The following is a 24,530-nucleotide window of genomic DNA, read 5'->3' on the forward strand; positions in this document are numbered from 1 at the left end:
CATGCTCTTCAAGCTAATCAGAAACGAGTAGTCAACAATGCCATGGTATGATGCATTATCATATACTATACCGTACTTTACTGCATTATACTGTATTATACTATACTGTGTTACACTTTACTATACTGTATTATACTATACTGTACTATACTATACTGTGTTATAAACTGGGTGGTTCGAGCCATGAATGCTGATTGGCTGACAGCCGTGGTATATCAGACCTTATACCACGTGTATGACATAACATGTATTTTTACTGCTCTAATTACATTGGTAACCAGTTTATAATAGCAATAAGGCGCCTCGGGGGTTTATAGTACATGGCCAATATACCACGGCTAAGGGATGTGTCCAGGCACTCGGTGATGCGTTGTGCGTAAGAACAGCCCTAAGCTGTAGGATATTGGCCATATAACACACCCCCTTGTGCCTTATTGCTTAATTACACTATTCTGTACTATGCTATACTGTATTATACTGTATTATACTATACTGTACTATACTATATTATACTGCATTATACTATACTGTATATACTGTACTATATACCATATTATACTGTATTATACTATACTGTACTGCATTATACTATAATATACTATACAGTATCATACGTTAATGTACTGTAGTATACTATACTATACTATAAAGTATCATACTTTACTGTATTATATTGTACTATACTATAATGTATTGTACTATACTGTGCTGTACTATACTGTATTATACTGTGCGGTACTATACTATATTAAACTGTATTATACTATACTGTAATGTATTATACTATACTATAAAGTATCGTACTGTACTGTATTATACTGTAATGTGTTACGCTATACTGTAGTGTACTATACTTTGATATATTATACTAAACTGTAGTGTATTATACTATACTGTACTATACTCTGTTGTATTATACTATACTGTACTCTACTGTGCTATACTATACTATACTGTACTGTACTGTACTATACTATAATGTATTATTCTGAACTGTACTTTTACACTAAACTATTCTATACTGTATTATATTATACTGTACTATTTTATACTACACTGTCGTGTACTATACTATAATGTATTATACTTAACTGTACTGTAAACTAAACTATACTATAGTCTATTATATTATACTGTACTGTATTATATTATACTGTACTCCACTATACTATACTGTACTCTACTCTACTATACTGTTTTATACTATACTTTACTCTACTATACTGTATTATACTATACTGTACTGCAATTCAGAGGCACTTATGTACGGTACCTGGTATCCTCTAGCCATCCAACAGAACACGTACCTCCAACCCTCAAGCTCAACGCACTAAAAGGGTTCCAGACAGAGAGAGTGATGAACATATAACGTGTGTGTGTCCTTGTTCGTGTGAGTGTCGGTGTGGTGTCCGTGTCTGATGTTTGTCATTTTCACTTTGAAATTTCAGACTTGATTTTCCCTTACCAAAACAAACACAGAATCTAAATATATTTTATATTTGAGATTCTTCAGAGTAGACACCCTTTGCCTTAATGACAGCTTTGCACACTCTTGGCATTCTCTCAACCAGCTTCACCTGGAATGCTTTTCCAACAGTCTTGAAGGAGTTCCCACATATGTTGAGCACTTGTTGGTTGCTTTTTCTTCACCTGCGGTCCAACTCATCCCAAACCATCTCAACTGGGTTGAGGTCGAGGGATTGTGGAGGCCAGGTCATCTGAAGCAGCACTCCAAAATATAAAATATATTTTGATTTGTTTAACACTTTTAGTTTTGGTTACTACATGTTTCCATATGTGTTATTTCACAGTTTTGATGTCTTAACTGTTATTCTACAATGTAGAATTTTTGTTATTCTGCAGCTGTTCCAACAGCCTTAACTCCTCTCGCTGTTCCAACTGAGCCCTTCTCACAGCCTGTAAAAGGAAATCATCAGCAGGATTACCAAAGGGGGGGGTAACTGTACCGGAGGTCGAGTTTGGGAAACCCCGCTCCGTTACACTACAGACCCATCATGTTGTACAGTACTGACCAAAATAACCTTGACCCCCCCCCCACCAGACATTACAGGCATTACTCTGGCAGTCAAAGCATTACGGGGTCGGGGAGCATTCATCGGCTGCGTCCCAAATGGCACCCTATTTCCTCAGTGCACTACTTTTAGACCAGGTATAGGTTTCCCTATGGGCCTTCGACAAAAGTAGTGAACTGCATAGGTATTTGGGTACTATCGGGATCCTAAGCCATTGACTCCATTAGAGCGGTGCGTGAGCAGTGAAATGCTGACTGCATGAGTGTGACTGTGAAAACAACACCATGTGTTTAATGTGTCATTAGCTGAACTAAAACAAAAACTCCATCACTTCCTCACCACACACTTGGATACAGCTCATTTTCTAGCTAAACCCATTTCATTTTACAGCCCCATTTTGTATAGACTCTTAAGCAATTTATTTAGGTCTATATTCACAACCACAAGGTTGCACATAACATTTTTAACTTTGCTTTTCGAGACTTCTTTTTTTGAATGCCAGAACATGAATAAAGTAATGATTATTAATATATATGTTCTTTCATTAGGATTTGAGAATCAGGGCTCACTGGCTGTGTACGGTGCTGCTGTGATGTGTTGCTTATTAGGATGCAGACCATGCCTTGGGTTTATTTGGTGATTCAGTGCTTTTATATTTTGGCACAAGACACCGTATTAAAAACACAACAGCTAGCAAACAGGAAGCCGATCATCCTACTGGGGATTTACTATGTACTGTCTCCTCTTTTTCTCTTCCTTTCTCTCTCTCTCTCTCTCTCTCTCTCTCTCTCTCTCTCTCTTTCCATATCTTCCCTCTCTCTCTCTCTCTCTCTCTCTCTTTCCATATCTTCCCCCCCTCTCTGTCTCTCTCTATCTCTCTTTCCATATCTTCCCCCCCTCTCTGTCTCTCTCTATCTCTCTCTCCATCCCTCTTTCCGCTCCAGGAAGTTGCCACCATGCAGTTCTGTGCCCACAAGTTGGACAAGAAGGACTTCTTTGGGAAGTCAGACCCCTTTATGGTGTTCTATAGGAGTAATGAAGATGGGACGTGAGTTATTTACATGTTTGATTTGTTTTACTGTTTGTTTTCTGGTTCTAATATCTTATCGAAGAGATACAGTACATGAGGGCTAAGCTATCAGATCAAAGGATAGAGAGAGAGAGAGAGAGAGAGAGCGAGAGAGCGAGAGAGCGAGAGAGCGAGAGAGCGAGAGAGAGAGAGAGAGAGAGAGAGAGAGAGACGATGAGATGAAGAGAGAGACGATGAGATGAAGAGATGAAGAGAGAGACGATGAGATGAAGAGATGAATAGAGTGAGAGGCAGAGCGATGGAGAGAGAGAGAGAGACAGATAGAGACATGAAGAGATGGAGAGATGAAGAGAGTGAGAGACACAGCGATGGAGAGAGAGACAGATAAAGAGATGGAGAGACACAGCGATGGAGAGAGAGACAGATAGAGAGATGGAGAGATGAAGAGAGTGAGAGACACAGCGATGGAGAGAGAGACAGATAGAGAGATGAAGAGATGGAGAGATGAAGAGAGTGAGAGACACAGCGATGGAGAGAGAGACAGATAGAGAGATGAAGAGATGGAGAGATGAAGAGAGTGAGAGACAGAGAGATAGTGAGATGAGAGGACAAGAGACACGAATGGTCTTAAAATCAACTGATACACAGACAGAGACACAGTCCTACCACCAACTAAAGAGAGGATTTATAGGTAGCACTGCAGTATGTATATTTTCAGCTGTGCATCTGAAAGTAAAGTACTGTTATGTGTTATTTTAAGGTCTTGCATGTAGCTAGAATCACAAATGTTCTTGTGAGAAGATATTAGGTATTAGGTAGTGAAAGTTGTTGCCAGAGCACTGTAATTAATTCCTCTGTGTCCATATGTGTCTCTGTCCAGGTTCACTATTTGCCATAAGACAGAGGTTGTGAAGAACACTCTGAACCCAGTTTGGCAGGCCATCTCCATCCCTGTCAGAGCACTCTGCAATGGAGACTTCGATAGGTACTGTTATACACACACTATAACACACACACACACTATAACACACACACACTATAACACACACACACACACACACACACAACACACACTATAACACACACCTATAACACACACACTATAACACACACACACACACTAACACTATAACACACACACACACACACTATAACACACACACTATAACACACACACACACTATAACACACACACTATAACACACACACACACTATAACACCAACACACACACTATAACACCAACACACACACTATAACACACACACATACATACACTATAACACACACACACACACACTATAACACACAATCACTATAACACACACACACACACACACTCTGAACCCAGTGAGGCAGGACTTTGACAGGTAGGATATTGTACACTCACTATAACACACAACCACTATAACACACACACACACACACACCTATAACACACACACACACACACACACACACACACACACACACACACACACACACACACACACACACACACACTCTGAACCCAGTGCGGCAGGACTTTGACAGGTAGGATATTGTACACTCACTATAACACACAATCACTATAACACACACACACACACAGAGCGGCGTAGTTTTTTCTGTGAGAACTGGGGTGGAGGCACGATTTTGATATGTGGCGTAACCATTTCAAAACGGCCTGGCATCAGCAAATTTAGACACCATTGATTTTTTGGGTATTAATGAGGATGACCGTTCTAGTAATTATATTTCTATGGTTGAATATGAACATTGCGAAGGAGGAAATATATTTTCATTGGTTTGCTTTTGGCAGTCCTGCGTTATTGCTTCTCCTAAATGCAGTAAACAGTGTTTATACCCCTGTGTAACGCTATGCAACACTGTGTAACGCTATGCAACACTGTGTAACACCATTCAACACTGTGTGATGCTATGCAACACAGTATAACACTGTGTTATGTAGTTACTGTGTAAAGCTGTGTTATGTAGTTACAGTGTAATGCTGTGTTATGTAGTTACTGTGTAACACAGTGTTATGTAGTCACTGTGTAACGCTGTGTTATGTAGTCACTGTGTAATGCTGTGTTATGTAGTCACTGTGTAACACTGTGTTATGTAGTTACGGTGTAATGCTGTGTAATGCTGTGTTATGTAGTGACTATGTAACACTGTGTTATGTAGTTACTGTGTAATGCTGTGTTATGTAGTCACTGTGTAATGCTGTGTTATGTAGTTACTGTGTAGTGCTGTGTTAGGTAGTTACTGTGTAATGCTGTGTTATGTAGTCACTGTGTAAAGCTGTGTTATGTAGTTACGGTGTAATGCTGTGTAATGCTGTGTTATGTAGTTACAGTGTAATGCTGTGTTATGTAGTCACTGTGTAATGCTGTGTTATGTAGTCACTGTGTAATGCTGTGTTATGTAGTTACAGTGTAATGCTGTGTTATGTAGTCACTGTGTAATGCTGTGTTATGTAGTTACTGTGTAATGCTGTGTTATGTAGTCACTGTGTAAAGCTGTGTTATGTAGTACTGTGTAATGCTGTTTTATGTAGTCACTGTGTAATGCTGTTTTATGTAGTCACTGTGTAAAGCTGTGTTATGTAGTCACTGTGTAATGCTGTGTTATGTGGTTACGGTGTAATGCTGTGTTATGTAGTCACTTTGTAACGCTGTGTTATGTAGTCACTGTGTAACACTGTGTTATGTAGTTACTGTGTAATGCTGTGTTATGTAGTTACTGTGTAATGCTGTGTTATGTAGTCACTGTGTAATGCTGTGTTATGTAGTTACTGTGTAATGCTGTGTTATGCAGTAACTGTGTAATGCTGTGTTATGTAGTTACTGTGTAATGCTGTGTTATGTAGTTACTGTGTAATGCTGTGTTATGTAGTCACTTTGTAACGCTGTGTTATGTAGTTACTGTGTAACACTGTGTTATGTAGTTACTGTGTAATGCTGTGTTATGTAGTTACTGTGTAATGCTGTGTTATGTAGTCACTGTGTAATGCTGTGTTATGTAGTTACTGTGTAATGCTGTGTTATGCAGTAACTGTGTAATGCTGTGTTATGTAGTTACTGTGTAATGCTGTGTGATGTAGTTACTGTGTAATGCTGTGTGATGTAGTTACTGTGTAATGCTCTGTTATGTAGTTACTGTGTCATGCTGTGTTATGTAGTTATTGTGTAATGCTGTGTTATGTAGTTACTGTGTCATGCTGTGTTATGTAGTTATTGTGTAATGCTGTGTTATGTAGTTACTGTATAACACTGTGTTATGTAGTTACTGTGTAATGCTGTGTTATGCAGTCACGGTGTAATGCTGTATTATGTAGTTACAGTGTAATGCTGTGTTATGTAGTCACTGTGTAATGCTGTGTTATGTGGTCACTGTGTAATGCTGTGTTATTTAGTTACAGTGTAATGCTGTGTTATGTAGTTACTGTGTAATGCTGTGTTATGTAGTCACTGTGTAATGCTGTGTTATGTAGTCACTGTGTAATGCTGTGTTATGTAGTCACTGTGTAACACTGTGTTATGTAGTTACTGTGTAATGCTGTGTTATGTAGTCACTGTGTAATGCTGTGTTATGTAGTTACCTTGTAATGCTGTGTTATGTAGTTACTGTGTAATGCTGTGTTATGTAGTCACTGTGTAATGGTGTGTTATGTAGTTACTGTGTAATGCTGTGTTATGTCGTTACTGTGTAATGCTGTGTTATGTAGTGACTATGTAACACTGTGTTATGTAGTTACTGTTTAATGCTGTGTTATGTAGTCACTGTGTAATGCTGTGTTATGTAGTTACTGTGTAGTGCTGTGTTATGTAGTTACTGTGTAATGCTGTGTTATGTAGTCACTGTGTAAAGCTGTGTTATGTAGTACTGTGTAATGCTGTTTTATGTAGTCACTGTGTAAAGCTGTGTTATGTAGCCACTGTGTAATGCTGTGTTATGTGGTTACGGTGTAATGCTGTGTTATGTAGTCACTGTGTAATGCAGTGTTATGTAGTCACTGTGTAACACTGTGTTATGTAGTCACTTTGTAACGCTGTGTTATGTAGTTACTGTGTAACACTGTGTTATGTAGTTACTGTGTAATGCTGTGTTATGTAGTCACTGTGTAATGCTGTGTTATGTAGTTACTGTGTAATGCTGTGTTATGTCGTTACTGTGTAATGCTGTGTTATGTAGTGACTATGTAACACTGTGTTATGTAGTTACTGTGTAATGCTGTGTTATGTAGTCACTGTGTAATGCTGTGTTATGTAGTTACTGTGTAATGCTGTGTTATGCAGTAACTGTGTAATGCTGTGTTATGTAGTTACTGTGTAATGCTGTGTTATGTAGTTACTGTGTAATGCTGTGTTATGTAGTCACTTTGTAACGCTGTGTTATGTAGTTACTGTGTAACACTGTGTTATGTAGTTACTGTGTAATGCTGTGTTATGTAGTTACTGTGTAATGCTGTGTTATGTAGTCACTGTGTAATGCTGTGTTATGTAGTTACTGTGTAATGCTGTGTTATGTAGTCACTGTGTAATGCTGTGTTATGTAGTTACTGTGTAATGCTGTGTTATGTCGTTACTGTTTAATGCTGTGTTATGTAGTCACTGTGTAATGCTGTGTTATGTAGTTACTGTGTAGTGCTGTGTTATGTAGTTACTGTGTAATGCTGTGTTATGTAGTCACTGTGTAAAGCTGTGTTATGTAGTACTGTGTAATGCTGTTTTATGTAGTCACTGTGTAAAGCTGTGTTATGTAGCCACTGTGTAATGCTGTGTTATGTGGTTACGGTGTAATGCTGTGTTATGTAGTCACTGTGTAATGCAGTGTTATGTAGTCACTGTGTAACGCTGTGTTATGTAGTCACTTTGTAACGCTGTGTTATGTAGTTACTGTGTAACACTGTGTTATGTAGTTACTGTGTAATGCTGTGTTATGTAGTCACTGTGTAATGCTGTGTTATGTAGTTACTGTGTAATGCTGTGTTATGTCGTTACTGTGTAATGCTGTGTTATGTAGTGACTATGTAACACTGTGTTATGTAGTTACTGTGTAATGCTGTGTTATGTAGTCACTGTGTAATGCTGTGTTATGTAGTTACTGTGTAATGCTGTGTTATGCAGTAACTGTGTAATGCTGTGTTATGTAGTTACTGTGTAATGCTGTGTTATGTAGTTACTGTGTAATGCTGTGTTATGTAGTCACTTTGTAACGCTGTGTTATGTAGTTACTGTGTAACACTGTGTTATGTAGTTACTGTGTAATGCTGTGTTATGTAGTTACTGTGTAATGCTGTGTTATGTAGTCACTGTGTAATGCTGTGTTATGTAGTTACTGTGTAATGCTGTGTTATGTAGTCACTGTGTAATGCTGTGTTATGTAGTTACTGTGTAATGCTGTGTTATGTCGTTACTGTGTAATGCTGTGTTATGTAGTCACTGTGTAATGCTGTGTTATGTAGTTACTGTGTAATGCTGTGTTATGTAGTTACTGTGTAATGCTGTGTTATGTTGTCACTGTGTAATGCTGTGTTATGTATTTACTGTGTAATGCTGTGTTATGTAGTCACTGTGTAATGCTGTGTTATGTAGTCACTGTGTAACGCTGTGTTATGTAGTTACTGTGTAATGCTGTGTTATGTAGTCACTGTGTAATGCTGTGTTATGTAGTTACTGTGTAATGCTGTGTTATGTAGTTACTGTGTAATGCTGTGTTATGTAGTCACTGTGTAATGCTGTGTTATGTAGTTACTGTGTAATGCTGTGTTATGTAGTCACTGTGTAATGCTGTGTTATGTAGTCACTGTGTAATGCTGTGTTATGTAGTTACTGTGTAATGCTGTGTTATGTAGTTACAGTGTAATGCTGTGTTATGTATTCACTGTGTAATGCTGTGTTATGTAGTTACTGTGTAATGCTGTGTTATGTAGTCACTGTGTAATGCTGTGTTATGTAGTCACTGTGTAAAGCTGTGTTATGTAGTCACTGTGTAATGCTGTGTTATGTGGTTACGGTGTAATGCTGTGTTATGTGGTTACGGTGTAATGCTGTGTTATGTAGTCACTGTGTAACACTGTGTTATGTAGTTACTGTGTTAATGCTGTGTTATGTAGTTACTGTGTAACGCTGTGTTATGTAGTTACTGTGTAATGCTGTGTTATGTAGTTACTATGTAATGCTGTGTTATGCAGTCACTGTGTAATGCTGTGTTATGTAGTTACTGTGTAATGCTGTGTTATATAGTTACTGTGTAATGCTGTGTTATGTAGTTACTGTGTAACGCTGTGTGATGTAGTTACTGTGTAATGCTCTGTTATGTAGTCACTGTGTCATGCTGTGTTATGTAGTCACTGTGTAATGCTGTGTTATGTAGTTACTGTTTAACGCTGTGTTATGCAGTCACTGTGTAATGCTGTGTTATGCAGTCACTGTGTAATGCTGTGTTATGTAGTCACTGTGTAATGCTGTGTTATGTAGTCACTGTGTAATGCTGTGTTATGTAGTCACTGTGTAACGCTGTGTTATGTATTTACTGTGTAATGCTGTGTTATGTAGTCACTGTGTAATGCTGTGTTATGTAGTCACTGTGTAACACTGTGTTATGTAGTTACTGTGTAATGCTGTGTTATGTAGTCACTGTGTAACGCTGTGTTATGTAGTTACTGTGTAATGCTGTGTTATGTAGTTACTGTGTAATGCTGTGTTATGTAGTCACAGTGTAATGCTCTGTTATGTAGTTACTGTGTAATGCTGTGTTATGTAGTTACTGTGTAATGCTGTGTTATGTAGTCACTGTGTAATGCTGTGTTATGTAGTTACTGTGTAATGCTGTGTTATGTAGTCACTGTGTAATGTTGTGTTATGTAGTTACTGTGTAATGCGGTGTTATGTAGTTACTGTGTAATGCTGTGTTATGTAGTTACTGTGTAATGCTGTGTTATGTAGTTACTGTGTAATGCTGTGTTATGCAGTCACTGTGTAATGCTGTGTTATGTAGTCACTGTGTAATGCTGTGTTATGTAGTCACTGTGTAATGCTGTGTTATGTAGTCACTGTGTAACGCTGTGTTATGTAGTTACTGTGTAATGCTGTGTTATGTAGTCACTGTGTAATGCTGTGTTATGTAGTCACTGTGTAACGCTGTGTTATGTAGTTACTGTGTAATGCTGTGTTATGTAGTCACTGTGTAATGCTGTGTTATGTAGTTACTGTGTAACGCTGTGTTATGTAGTTACTGTGTAATGCTGTGTTATGTAGTCACAGTGTAACGCTCTGTTATGTAGTTACTGTGTAATGCTGTGTTATGTAGTCACTGTGTAATGCTGTGTTATGTAGTCACTGTGTTATGCTGTGTTATGTAGTCACTGTGTAATGCTGTGTTATGTAGTCACTGTGTAATGTTGTGTTATGTAGTCACTGTGTAATGCGGTGTTATGTAGTCACTGTGTAATGCTGTGTTATGTAGTTACTGTGTAATGCTCTGTTATGTAGTTACAGTGTAATGCTGTGTTATGTATTCACTGTGTAATGCTGTGTTATGTAGTTACTGTGTAATGCTGTGTTATGTAGTCACTGTGTAATGCTGTGTTATGTAGTCACTGTGTAATGCTGTGTTATGTAGTTACTGTGTAATGCTGTGTTATGTCGTTACTGTGTAATGCTGTGTTATGTAGTCACTGTGTAATGCTGTGTTATGTAGTTACTGTGTAATGCTGTGTTATGTAGTTACTGTGTAATGCTGTGTTATGTTGTCACTGTGTAATGCTGTGTTATGTATTTACTGTGTAATGCTGTGTTATGTAGTCACTGTGTAATGCTGTGTTATGTAGTCACTGTGTAACGCTGTGTTATGTAGTTACTGTGTAATGCTGTGTTATGTAGTCACTGTGTAATGCTGTGTTATGTAGTTACTGTGTAATGCTGTGTTATGTAGTTACTGTGTAATGCTGTGTTATGTAGTTACTGTGTAATGCTGTGTTATGTAGTTACTGTGTAATGCTGTGTTATGTAGTCACTGTGTAATGCTGTGTTATGTAGTCACTGTGTAATGCTGTGTTATGTAGTTACTGTGTAATGCTCTGTTATGTAGTTACTGTGTAACGCTGTGTTATGTATTCACTGTGTAATGCTGTGTTATGTAGTTACTGTGTAACGCTGTGTTATGTAGTCACTGTGTAATGCTGTGTTATGTAGTCACTATGTAAAGCTGTGTTATGTAGTCACTTTGTAATGCTGTGTTATGTGGTTACGGTGTAACGCTGTGTTATGTGGTTACTGTGTAATGCTGTGTTATGTAGTCACTGTGTAACACTGTGTTATGTAGTTACTGTGTTAATGCTGTGTTATGTAGTTACTGTGTAACGCTGTGTTATGTAGTTACTGTGTAATGCTGTGTTATGTAGTTACTATGTAATGCTGTGTTATGCAGTCACTGTGTAATGCTGTGTTATGTAGTTACTGTGTAATGCTGTGTTATATAGTTACTGTGTAATGCTGTGTTATGTAGTTACTGTGTAATGCTGTGTGATGTAGTTACTGTGTAATGCTCTGTTATGTAGTTACTGTGTCATGCTGTGTTATGTAGTTACTGTGTAATGCTGTGTTATGTAGTTACTGTATAACACTGTGTTATGTAGTTACTGTGTAATGCTGTGTTATGCAGTCACTGTGTAATGCTGTGTTATGTAGTCACTGTGTAATGCTGTGTTATGTAGTCACTGTGTAATGCTGTGTTATGTAGTCACTGTGTAACGCTGTGTTATGTATTTACTGTGTAATGCTGTGTTATGTAGTCACTGTGTAATGCTGTGTTATGTAGTCACTGTGTAACGCTGTGTTATGTAGTTACTGTGTAATGCTGTGTTATGTAGTCACTGTGTAATGCTGTGTTATGTAGTTACTGTGTAATGCTGTGTTATGTAGTTACTGTGTAATGCTGTGTTATGTAGTCACAGTGTAATGCTCTGTTATGTAGTTACTGTGTAATGCTGTGTTATGTAGTTACTGTGTAATGCTGTGTTATGTAGTCACTGTGTAATGCTGTGTTATGTAGTTACTGTGTAATGCTGTGTTATGTAGTCACTGTGTAATGTTGTGTTATGTAGTTACTGTGTAATGCGGTGTTATGTAGTTACTGTGTAATGCTGTGTTATGTAGTTACTGTGTAATGCTGTGTTATGTAGTTACTGTGTAATGCTGTGTTATGCAGTCACTGTGTAATGCTGTGTTATGTAGTCACTGTGTAATGCTGTGTTATGTAGTCACTGTGTAATGCTGTGTTATGTAGTCACTGTGTAACTCTGTGTTATGTAGTTACTGTGTAATGCTGTGTTATGTAGTCACTGTGTAATGCTGTGTTATGTAGTCACTGTGTAACGCTGTGTTATGTAGTTACTGTGTAATGCTGTGTTATGTAGTCACTGTGTAATGCTGTGTTATGTAGTTACTGTGTAATGCTGTGTTATGTAGTTACTGTGTAATGCTGTGTTATGTAGTCACAGTGTAATGCTCTGTTATGTAGTTACTGTGTAATGCTGTGTTATGTAGTTACTGTGTAATGCTGTGTTATGTAGTCACTGTGTAATGCTGTGTTATGTAGTTACTGTGTAATGCTGTGTTATGTAGTCACTGTGTAATGTTGTGTTATGTAGTTACTGTGTAATGCGGTGTTATGTAGTCACTGTGTAATGCTGTGTTATGTAGTTACTGTGTAATGCTCTGTTATGTAGTTACAGTGTAATGCTGTGTTATGTATTCACTGTGTAATGCTGTGTTATGTAGTTACTGTGTAATGCTGTGTTATGTAGTCACTGTGTAATGCTGTGTTATGTAGTCACTGTGTAAAGCTGTGTTATGTAGTCACTGTGTAATGCTGTGTTATGTGGTTACGGTGTAATGCTGTGTTATGTGGTTACGGTGTAATGCTGTGTTATGTAGTCACTGTGTAACACTGTGTTATGTAGTTACTGTGTTAATGCTGTGTTATGTAGTTACTGTGTAACGCTGTGTTATGTAGTTACTGTGTAATGCTGTGTTATGTAGTTACTATGTAATGCTGTGTTATGTAGTCACTTTGAAATGCTGTGTTATGTAGTTACTGTGTAACACTGTGTTATGTAGTTACTGTGTAATGCTGTGTTATGTAGTTACTGTGTAACACTGTGTTATGTAGTTACTGTGTAATGCTGTGTTATGTAGTCACTGTGTAGCGCTGTGTTATGTAGTCACTGTGTAATGCTGTGTTATGTAGTTACTGTTTAATGCTGTGTTATGCAGTCACTGTGTAATGCTGTGTTATGTAGTTACTGTGTAATGCTGTGTTATGTAGTTACTGTGTAATGCTGTGTTATGTAGTTACTGTGTAATGCTGTGTGATGTAGTTACTGTGTAATGCTCTGTTATGTAGTTACTGTGTCATGCTGTGTTATGTAGTTACTGTGTAATGCTGTGTTATGTAGTTACTGTATAACACTGTGTTATGTAGTTACTGTGTAATGCTGTGTTATGCAGTCACTGTGTAATGCTGTGTTATGTAGTCACTGTGTAATGCTGTGTTATGTAGTCACTGTGTAATGCTGTGTTATGTAGTCACTGTGTAACGCTGTGTTATGTATTTACTGTGTAATGCTGTGTTATGTAGTCACTGTGTAATGCTGTGTTATGTAGTCACTGTGTAACGCTGTGTTATGTAGTTACTGTGTAATGCTGTGTTATGTAGTCACTGTGTAATGCTGTGTTATGTAGTTACTGTGTAATGCTGTGTTATGTAGTTACTGTGTAATGCTGTGTTATGTAGTTACTGTGTAATGCTGTGTTATGTACTCACAGTGTAATGCTCTGTTATGTAGTTACTGTGTAATGCTGTGTTATGTAGTTACTGTGTAATGCTCTGTTATGTAGTCACTGTGTAATGCTGTGTTATGTAGTTACTGTGTAATGCTGTGTTATGTAGTCACTGTGTAATGCTGTGTTATGTAGTCACTGTGTAATGCGGTGTTATGTAGTTACTGTCTAATGCTGCGTTATGTAGTTACTGTGTAATGCTGTGTTATGCAGTCACTGTGTAATGCTGTGTTATGTAGTCACTGTGTAATGCTGTGTTATGTAGTCACTGTGTAATGCTGTGTTATGTAGTCACTGTGTAACTCTGTGTTATGTAGTTACTGTGTAATGCTGTGTTATGTAGTCACTGTGTAATGCTGTGTTATGTAGTCACTGTGTAACGCTGTGTTATGTAGTTACTGTGTAATGCTGTGTTATGTAGTCACTGTGTAATGCTGTGTTATGTAGTCACTGTGTAATGCTGTGTTATGTAGTCACAGTGTAATGCTGTGTTATGTAGTTACTGTGTAATGCTGTGTTATGTAGTCACTGTGTAATGCTGTGTTATGTAGTCACTGTGTAATGCTGTGTTATGTAGTTACAGTGTAATGCTGTGTTATGTCGTTACTGTGTAATGCTGTGTTATGTAGTGACTATGTAACACTGTGTTATGTAGTTACTGTGTAATGCTGTGTTATGTAGTCACTGTGTAATGCTGTGTTATGTAGTTACTGTGTAGTGCTGTGTTAGGTAGTTACTGTGTAATGCTGTGTTATGTAGTCACTGTGTAAAGCTGTGTTATGTAGTTACGGTGTAATGCTGTGTTATGTAGTTACGGTTTAATGCTGTGTTATGTAGTTACGGTTTAATGCTGTGTTATGTAGTTACGGTTTAATGCTGTGTTATGTAGTCACTGTGTAATGCTGTGTTATGTAGTTACTGTGTAATGCTGTGTTATGTAGTCACTGTGTAATGCTGTGTTATGTAGTCACTGTGTAATGCTGTGTTATGTAGTCACTGTGTAATGCTGTGTTATGTAGTCACTGTGTAAAGCTGTGTTATGTAGTCACTGTGTAATGCTGTGTTATGTAGTCACTGTGTAAAGCTGTGTTATGTAGTCACTGTGTAAAGCTGTGTTATGTGGTTACTGTGTAATGCTCTGTTATGTAGTTACTGTGTAATGCTGTGTTATGTAGTTACTGTGTAATGCTGTGTTATGTAGTCACTTTGTAATGCTGTGTTATGTAGTCACTGTGTAACGCTGTGTTATGTAGTCACTGTGTAATGCTGTGTTATGTAGTAACTGTGTAATGCTGTGTTATGTAGTTACTGTGTAATCCTCTGTTATGTAGTTACTGTGTAATGCTGTGTTATGTAGTCACAGTGTAATGCTCTGTTATGTATTTACTGTGTAATGCTGTATTATGTAGTTACTGTGTAATGCTGTGTTATGTAGTCACTGTGTAATGCTGTGTTATGTAGTTACTGTGTAATGCTGTGTTATGTAGTCACTGTGTAATGTTGTGTTATGTAGTTACTGTGTAATGCGGTGTTATGTAGTTACTGTGTAATGCTGTGTTATGTAGTTACGGTGTAATGCTGTGTTATGTAGTTACGGTTTAATGCTGTGTTATGTAGTTACGGTTTAATGCTGTGTTATGTAGTTACGGTTTAATGCTGTGTTATGTAGTCACTGTGTAATGCTGTGTTATGTAGTTACAGTGTAATGCTGTGTTATGTAGTTACTGTGTAATGCTGTGTTATGTAGTCACTGTGTAATGCTGTGTTATGTAGTCATTGTGTAATGCTGTGTTATGTAGTCACTGTGTAATGCTGTGTTATGTAGTCACTGTGTAAAGCTGTGTTATGTAGTACTGTGTAATGCTGTGTTATGTAGTCACTGTGTAAAGCTGTGTTATGTAGTCACTGTGTAATGCTGTGTTATGTGGTTACGGTGTAATGCTGTGTTATGTAGTTACTGTGTAATGCTGTGTTATGTAGTTACTGTGTAATGCTGTGTTATGTAGTCACTTTGTAATGCTGTGTTATGTAGTCACTGTGTAACGCTGTGTTATGTAGTTACTGTGTAATGCTGTGTTATGTAGTAACTGTGTAATGCTGTGTGATGTAGTTACTGTGTAATCCTCTGTTATGTAGTTACTGTGTAATGCTGTGTTATGTAGTCACAGTGTAATGCTCTGTTATGTATTTACTGTGTAATGCTGTATTATGTAGTTACTGTGTAATGCTGTGTTATGTAGTCACTGTGTAATGCTGTGTTATGTAGTTACTGTGTAATGCTGTGTTATGTAGTCACTGTGTAATGTTGTGTTATGTAGTTACTGTGTAATGCGGTGTTATGTAGTTACTGTGTAATGCTGTGTTATGTAGTTACTGTCTAATGCTGTGTTATGTAGTTACTGTGTAATGCTGTGTTATGCAGTCACTGTGTAATGCTGTGTTATGCAGTCACTGTGTAATGCTGTGTTATGTAGTCACTGTGTAATGCTGTGTTATGTAGTCACTGTGTAATGCTGTGTTATGTAGTTACTGTGTAATGCTGTGTTATGTAGTCACTGTGTAATGCTGTGTTATGTAGTCACTGTGTAACGCTGTGTTATGTAGTTACTGTGTAATGCTGTGTTATGTAGTCACTGTGTAATGCTGTGTTATGTAGTTACTGTGTAATGCTGTGTTATGTAGTTACTGTGTAATGCTGTGTTATGTAGTCACTGTGTAATGCTCTGTTATGTAGTCACTGTGTAATGCTGTGTTATGTAGTTACTGTGTAATGCTGTGTTATGTAGTCACTGTGTAATGCTGTGTTATGTAGTCACTGTGTAATGCTGTGTTATGTAGTCACAGTGTAATGCTGTGTTATGTAGTTACTGTGTAATGCTGTGTTATGTAGTCACAGTGTAATGCTGTGTTATGTAGTCACTGTGTAATGCTGTGTTATGTAGTTACTGTGTAATGCTGTGTTATGTCGTTACTGTGTAACGCTGTGTTATGTAGTGACTATGTAACACTGTGTTATGTAGTTACTGTGTAATGCTGTGTTATGTAGTCACTGTGTAATGCTGTGTTATGTAGTTACGGTGTAGTGCTGTGTTAGGTAGTTACTGTGTAATGCTGTGTTATGTAGTCACTGTGTAAAGCTGTGTTATGTAGTTACGGTGTAATGCTGTGTTATGTAGTTACGGTTTAATGCTGTGTTATGTAGTTACGGTTTAATGCTGTGTTATGTAGTTACAGTGTAATGCTGTGTTATGTAGTCACTGTGTAATGCTGTGTTATGTAGTCACTGTGTAATGCTGTGTTATGTAGTTACTGTGTAATGCTGTGTTATGTAGTCACTGTGTAATGCTGTGTTATGTAGTCACTGTGTAATGCTGTGTTATGTAGTCACTGTGTAATGCTGTGTTATGTAGTCACTGTGTAAAGCTGTGTTATGTAGTACTGTGTAATGCTGTGTTATGTAGTCACTGTGTAAAGCTGTGTTATGTAGTCACTGTGTAATGCTGTGTTATGTGGTTACGGTGTAATGCTGTGTTATGTAGTTACTGTGTAATGCTGTGTTATGTAGTTACTGTGTAATGCTGTGTTATGTAGTCACTTTGTAACGCTGTGTTATGTAGTCACTGTGTAACGCTGTGTTATGTAGTTACTGTGTAATGCTGTGTTATGTAGTAACTGTGTAATGCTGTGTGATGTAGTTACTGTGTAATGCTCTGTTATGTAGTTACTGTGTCATGCTGTGTTATGTAGTTACTGTGTTATGCTGTGTTATGTAGTTACTGTATAACGCTGTGTTATGTAGTTACTGTGTAATGCTGTGTTATGCAGTCACTGTGTAATGCTGTGTTATGTAGTCACTGTGTAACGCTGTGTTATGTAGTCACTGTGTAAAGCTGTGTTATGTAGTTACGGTGTAATGCTGTGTTATGTAGTTACGGTTTAATGCTGTGTTATGTAGTTACGGTTTAATGCTGTGTTTTGTAGTTACGGTTTAATGCTGTGTTATGTAGTCACTGTGTAATGCTGTGTTATGTAGTTACTGTGTAATGCTGTGTTATGTAGTCACTGTGTAATGCTGTGTTATGTAGTCACTGTGTAATGCTGTGTTATGTAGTCACTGTGTAATGCTGTGTTATGTAGTCACTGTGTAAAGCTGTGTTATGTAGTCACTGTGTAATGCTGTGTTATGTAGTCACTGTGTAATGCTGTGTTATGTAGTCACTGTGTAATGCTGTGTTATGTAGTTACGGTGTAATGCTGTGTTATGTAGTTACTGTGTAATGCTGTGTTATGTAGTTACTGTGTAATGCTGTGTTATGTAGTCACTTTGTAATGCTGTGTTATGTAGTTACTGTGTAACGCTGTGTTATGTAGTTACTGTGTAATGCTGTGTTATGTAGTAACTGTGTAATGCTGTGTTATGTAGTTACTGTGTAATGCTCTGTTATGTAGTTACTGTGTCATGCTGTGTTATGTAGTTACTGTGTTATGCTGTGTTATGTAGTTACTGTATAATGCTGTGTTATGTAGTTACTGTGTAATGCTGTGTTATGTAGTCACTTTGTAATGCTGTGTTATGTAGTCACTGTGTAACACTGTGTTATGTAGTTACTGTGTAATGCTGTGTTATGTAGTCACTGTGTAATGCTGTGTTATGTAGTCACTGTGTAATGCTGTGTTATGTAGTTACTGTGTAATGCTGTGTTATGCAGTCACTGTGTAATGCTGTGTTATGTAGTCACTGTGTAATGCTCTGTTATGTAGTTACTGTGTCATGCTGTGTTGTAGTTACTGTGTAATGCTGTGTTATGTAGTTACTGTATAACGCTGTGTTATGTAGTTACTGTGTAATGCTGTGTTATGTAGTTACAGTGTAAAGCTGTGTTATGTAGTCACTGTGTAATGCTGTGTTATGTAGTTACAGTGTAATGCTGTGTTATGTAGCTGTGTAATGCTGTGTTATGTAGTCACTGTGTAATGCTGTGTTATGTAGTCACTGTGTAACACTGTGTGATGTAGTTACTGTGTAATGCTCTGTTATGTAGTTACTGTGTCATGCTGTGTTATGTAGTTACTGTGTTATGCTGTGTTATGTAGTTACTGTATAACGCTGTGTTATGTAGTTACTGTGTAATGCTGTGTTATGTAGTCACTGTGTAACGCTGTGTTATGTAGTCACTGTGTAAAGCTGTGTTATGTAGTTACGGTGTAATGCTGTGTTATGTAGTTACGGTTTAATGCTGTGTTATGTAGTTACGGTTTAATGCTGTGTTTTGTAGTTACGGTTTAATGCTGTGTTATGTAGTCACTGTGTAATGCTGTGTTATGTAGTTACAGTGTAATGCTGTGTTATGTAGTCACTGTGTAATGCTGTGTTATGTAGTTACTGTGTAATGCTGTGTTATGTAGTCACTGTGTAATGCTGTGTTATGTAGTCACTGTGTAATGCTGTGTTATGTAGTCACTGTGTAATGCTGTGTTATGTAGTCACTGTGTAAAGCTGTGTTATGTAGTACTGTGTAATGCTGTGTTATGTAGTCACTGTGTAAAGCTGTGTTATGTAGTCACTGTGTAATGCTGTGTTATGTGGTTACGGTGTAATGCTGTGTTATGTAGTTACTGTGTAATGCTGTGTTATGTAGTTACTGTGTAATGCTGTGTTATGTAGTCACTTTGTAATGCTGTGTTATGTAGTTACTGTGTAACGCTGTGTTATGTAGTTACTGTGTAATGCTGTGTTATGTAGTAACTGTGTAATGCTGTGTGATGTAGTTACTGTGTAATGCTCTGTTATGTAGTTACTGTGTCATGCTGTGTTATGTAGTTACTGTGTTATGCTGTGTTATGTAGTTACTGTATAACGCTGTGTTATGTAGTTACTGTGTAATGCTGTGTTATGTAGTCACTTTGTAATGCTGTGTTATGTAGTTACTGTGTAACACTGTGTTATGTAGTTACTGTGTAATGCTGTGTTATGTAGTTACTGTGTAATGCTGTGTTATGTAGTCACTGTGTAATGCTGTGTTATGTAGTTACTGTGTAATGGTGTGTTATGCAGTAACTGTGTAATGCTGTGTTATGTAGTTACTGTGTAATGCTCTGTTATGTAGTTACTGTGTCATGCTGTGTTGTAGTTATTGTGTAATGCTGTGTTATGTAGTTACTGTATAACACTGTGTTATGTAGTTACTGTGTAATGCTGTGTTATGTAGTTACAGTGTAAAGCTGTGTTATGTAGTCACTGTGTAATGCTGTGTTATGTAGTCACTGTGTAATGCTGTGTTATGTAGTTACAGTGTAATGCTGTGTTATGTAGTTACTGTGTAATGCTGTGTTATGTAGTCACTGTGTAATGCTGTGTTATGTAGTCACTGTGTAATGCTGTGATATGTAGTCACTGTGTAACACTGTGTGATGTAGTTACTGTGTAATGCTGTGTTATGTAGTCACTGTGTAATGCTGTGTTATGTAGTTACTGTGTAATGCTGTGTTATGTAGTTACTGTGTAATGCTGTGTTATGTAGTCACAGTGTAATGCTCTGTTATGTAGTTACTGTGTAATGCTGTGTTATGTAGTTACTGTGTAATGCTGTGTTATGTAGTCACTGTGTAATGCTGTGTTTTGTAGTTACTGTGTAATGCTGTGTTATGTAGTCACTGTGTAATGCTGTGTTATGTAGTTACTGTGTAATGCTGTGTTATGTCGTTACTGTGTAATGCTGTGTTATGTAGTGACTATGTAACACTGTGTTATGTAGTTACTGTGTAATGCTGTGTTATGTAGTCACTGTGTAATGCTGTGTTATGTAGTCACTGTGTAATGCTGTGTTATGTAGTCACTGTGTAATGCTGTGTTATGTAGTTACTGTGTAATGCTGTGTTATGTAGTCACTGTGTAATGCTGTGTTATGTAGTCACTGTGTAATGCTGTGTTATGTAGTCACTGTGTAATGCTGTGTTATGTAGTCACTGTGTAATGCTGTGTTATGTAGTCACTGTGTAATGCTGTGTTATGTAGTCACTGTGTAATGCTGTGTTATGTAGTTACAGTGTAATGCTGTGTTATGTATTCACTGTGTAATGCTGTGTTATGTAGTTACTGTGTAATGCTGTGTTATGTAGTCACTGTGTAATGCTGTGTTATGTAGTCACTGTGTAAAGCTGTGTTATGTAGTACTGTGTAATGCTGTGTTACGTAGTCACTGTGTAAAGCTGTGTTATGTAGTCACTGTGTAATGCTGTGTTATGTGGTTACGGTGTAATGCTGTGTTATGTGGTTACGGTGTAATGCTGTGTTATGTAGTCACTGTGTAACACTGTGTTATGTAGTTACTGTGTTAATGTTGTGTTATGTAGTTACTGTGTAATGCTGTGTCATGTAGTTACTGTGTAATGCTGTGTTATGTAGTCACTGTGTAATGCTGTGTTATGTAGTTACTGTGTAGTGCTGTGTTAGGTAGTTACTGTGTAATGCTGTGTTATGTAGTCACTGTGTAAAGCTGTGTTATGTAGTTACGGTGTAATGCTGTGTTATGTAGTTACGGTTTAATGCTGTGTTATGTAGTTACGGTTTAATGCTGTGTTATGTAGTCACTGTGTAATGCTGTGTTATGTAGTTACAGTGTAATGCTGTGTTATGTAGTCACTGTGTAATGCTGTGTTATGTAGTTACTGTGTAATGCTGTGTTATGTAGTCACTGTGTAATGCTGTGTTATGTAGTCACTGTGTAATGCTGTGTTATGTAGTCACTGTGTAATGCTGTGTTATGTAGTCACTGTGTAAAGCTGTGTTATGTAGTACTGTGTAATGCTGTGTTATGTAGTCACTGTGTAAAGCTGTGTTATGTAGTCACTGTGTAATGCTGTGTTATGTAGTTACGGTGTAATGCTGTGTTATGTAGTTACTGTGTAATGCTGTGTTATGTAGTTACTGTGTAATGCTGTGTTATGTAGTCACTTTGTAATGCTGTGTTAAGGCTGTGTTATGTAGTTACTGTGTAATGCTGTGTTATGTAGTCACTGTGTAAAGCTGTGTTATGTAGTTACGGTGTAATGCTGTGTTATGTAGTTACGGTTTAATGCTGTGTTATGTAGTTACGGTTTAATGCTGTGTTATGTAGTTACGGTTTAATGCTGTGTTATGTAGTCACTGTGTAATGCTGTGTTATGTAGTTACTGTGTAATGCTGTGTTATGTAGTCACTGTGTAATGCTGTGTTATGTAGTTACTGTGTAATGCTGTGTTATGTAGTCACTGTGTAATGCTGTGTTATGTAGTCACTGTGTAATGCTGTGTTATGTAGTCACTTTGTAATGCTGTGTTATGTAGTTACTGTGTAACGCTGTGTTATGTAGTTACTGTGTAATGCTGTGTTATGTAGTAACTGTGTAATGCTGTGTGATGTAGTTACTGTGTAATGCTCTGTTATGTAGTTACTGTGTCATGCTGTGTTATGTAGTTACTGTGTTATGCTGTGTTATGTAGTTACTGTATAACGCTGTGTTATGTAGTTACTGTGTAATGCTGTGTTATGCAGTCACTGTGTAATGCTGTGTTATGTAGTCACTGTGTAACGCTGTGTTATGTAGTCACTGTGTAATGCTGTGTTATGTAGTCACTGTGTAACACTGTGTTATGTAGTTACTGTGTAATGCTGTGTTATGTAGTCACTGTGTAATGCTGTGTTATGTAGTCACTGTGTAATGCTGTGTTATGTAGTCACTGTGTAATACTGTGTTATGTAGTTACTGTGTAATGCTGTGTTATGTAGTCACTGTGTAATGCTGTGTTATGTAGTTACTGTGTAATGCTGTGTTATGTAGTCACTGTGTAATGCTGTGTTATGTAGTCACCTGTGTAGACCATGCTGTGTTATGTAGTCACTGTGTAATGCTGTGTTATGTAGTTACTGTATAACGCTGTGTTATGTAGTTACTGTGTAATGCTGTGTTATGTAGTCACTGTGTAATGCTGTGTTATGTAGTCACAGTGTAATGCTGTGTTATGTAGTCACTGTGTAATGCTGTGTTATGTAGTCACTGTGTAAAGGTGTGTTATGTAGTACTGTGTAATGCTGTTTTATGTAGTCACTGTGTAAAGCTGTGTTATGTAGTCACTGTGTAATGCTGTGTTATGTGGTTACGGTGTAATGCTGTGTTATGTAGTTACTGTGTAATGCTGTGTTATGTAGTTACTGTGTAATGCTGTGTTATGTAGTCACTTTGTAATGCTGTGTTATGTAGTTACTGTGTAACGCTGTGTTATGTAGTTACTGTGTAATGCTGTGTTATGTAGTAACTGTGTAATGCTGTGTGATGTAGTTACTGTGTAATGCTCTGTTATGTAGTTACTGTGTCATGCTGTGTTATGTAGTTACTGTGTTATGCTGTGTTATGTAGTTACTGTATAACGCTGTGTTATGTAGTTACTGTGTAATGCTGTGTTATGTAGTCACTATGTAACACTGTGTTATGTAGTCACTGTGTAACGCTGTGTTATGTAGTTACTGTGTAATGCTGTGTTATGTAGTCACTGTGTAATGCTGTGTTATGTAGTCACTGTGTAATGCTGTGTTATGTAGTCACTGTGTAATGCTGTGTTATGTAGTTACTGTGTAATGCTGTGTTATGTAGTCACTGTGTAATGCTGTGTTATGTAGTTACTGTGTAATGCTGTGTTATGTAGTTACTGTGTAATGCTGTGTTATGTAGTTACTGTGTAATGCTGTGTTATGTAGTCACTGTGTAATGCTGTGTTATGTAGTCACTGTGTAATGCTGTGTTATGTAGTTACTGTGTAATGCTGTGTTATGTAGTTACTGTGTAATGCTGTGTTATGTAGTTACTGTGTAACGCTGTGTTATGTAGTCACTGTGTAATGCTGTGTTATGTAGTCACTGTGTAACGCTGTGTTATGTAGTCACTGTGTAATGCTGTGTTATGTAGTCACTGTGTAACGCTGTGTTATGTAGTCACTGTGTAATGCTGTGTTATGTAGTCACTGTGTAATGCTGTGTTATGTAGTCACTGTGTAACGCTGTGTTATGTAGTTACTGTGTAATGCTGTGTTATGTAGTCACTGTGTAATGCTGTGTTATGTAGTTACTGTGTAATGCTGTGTTATGTAGTTACTGTGTAACGCTGTGTTATGTAGTTACTGTGTAATGCTGTGTTATGTAGTCACTGTGTAATGCTGTGTTATGTAGTCACTGTGTAATGCTGTGTTATGTAGTCACTGTGTAATGCTGTGTTATGTAGTCACTGTGTAATGCTGTGTTATGTAGTCACTGTGTAATGCTGTGTTATGTAGTCACTGTGTAATGCTGTGTTATGTAGTCACTGTGTAATGCTGTGTTATGTAGTCACTGTGTAATGCTGTGTTATGTAGTCACTGTGTAATGCTGTGTTATGTAGTCACTGTGTAATGCTGTGTTATGTAGTCACTGTGTAATGCTGTGTTATGTAGTCACTTTGTAATGCTGTGTTATGTAGTTACTGTGTAATGCTGTGTTATGTAGTTACTGTGTAATGCTGTGTTATGTAGTAACTGTGTAATGCTGTGTTATGTAGTCACTGTGTAATGCTCTGTTATGTAGTTACTGTGTCATGCTGTGTTATGTAGTTACTGTGTTATGCTGTGT

The 24,530-nt window shown here is 37.5% G+C and overlaps 1 protein-coding gene across 2 annotated transcripts in view; it reads left to right on the forward strand.

The window, feature by feature from the left end:
* The window catches only part of LOC106566415 (copine-5), a 250,283-nt gene that overhangs the window by 160,278 nt on the left and 65,475 nt on the right, over positions 1-24,530 (forward strand). For both annotated transcript variants that reach the window (XM_045692916.1, XM_045692915.1), the window contains 2 exons: positions 2,978-3,081; positions 3,944-4,048. In XM_045692916.1, coding sequence (XP_045548872.1) covers positions 2,978-3,081; positions 3,944-4,048 — 209 coding nt within the window. The remainder of the gene's footprint in view (positions 1-2,977; positions 3,082-3,943; positions 4,049-24,530) is intronic.

Source organism: Salmo salar, chromosome ssa13 (genome assembly GCF_905237065.1).
Source record: "Salmo salar chromosome ssa13, Ssal_v3.1, whole genome shotgun sequence".
Classification (NCBI taxonomy): domain Eukaryota; kingdom Metazoa; phylum Chordata; class Actinopteri; order Salmoniformes; family Salmonidae; genus Salmo; species Salmo salar.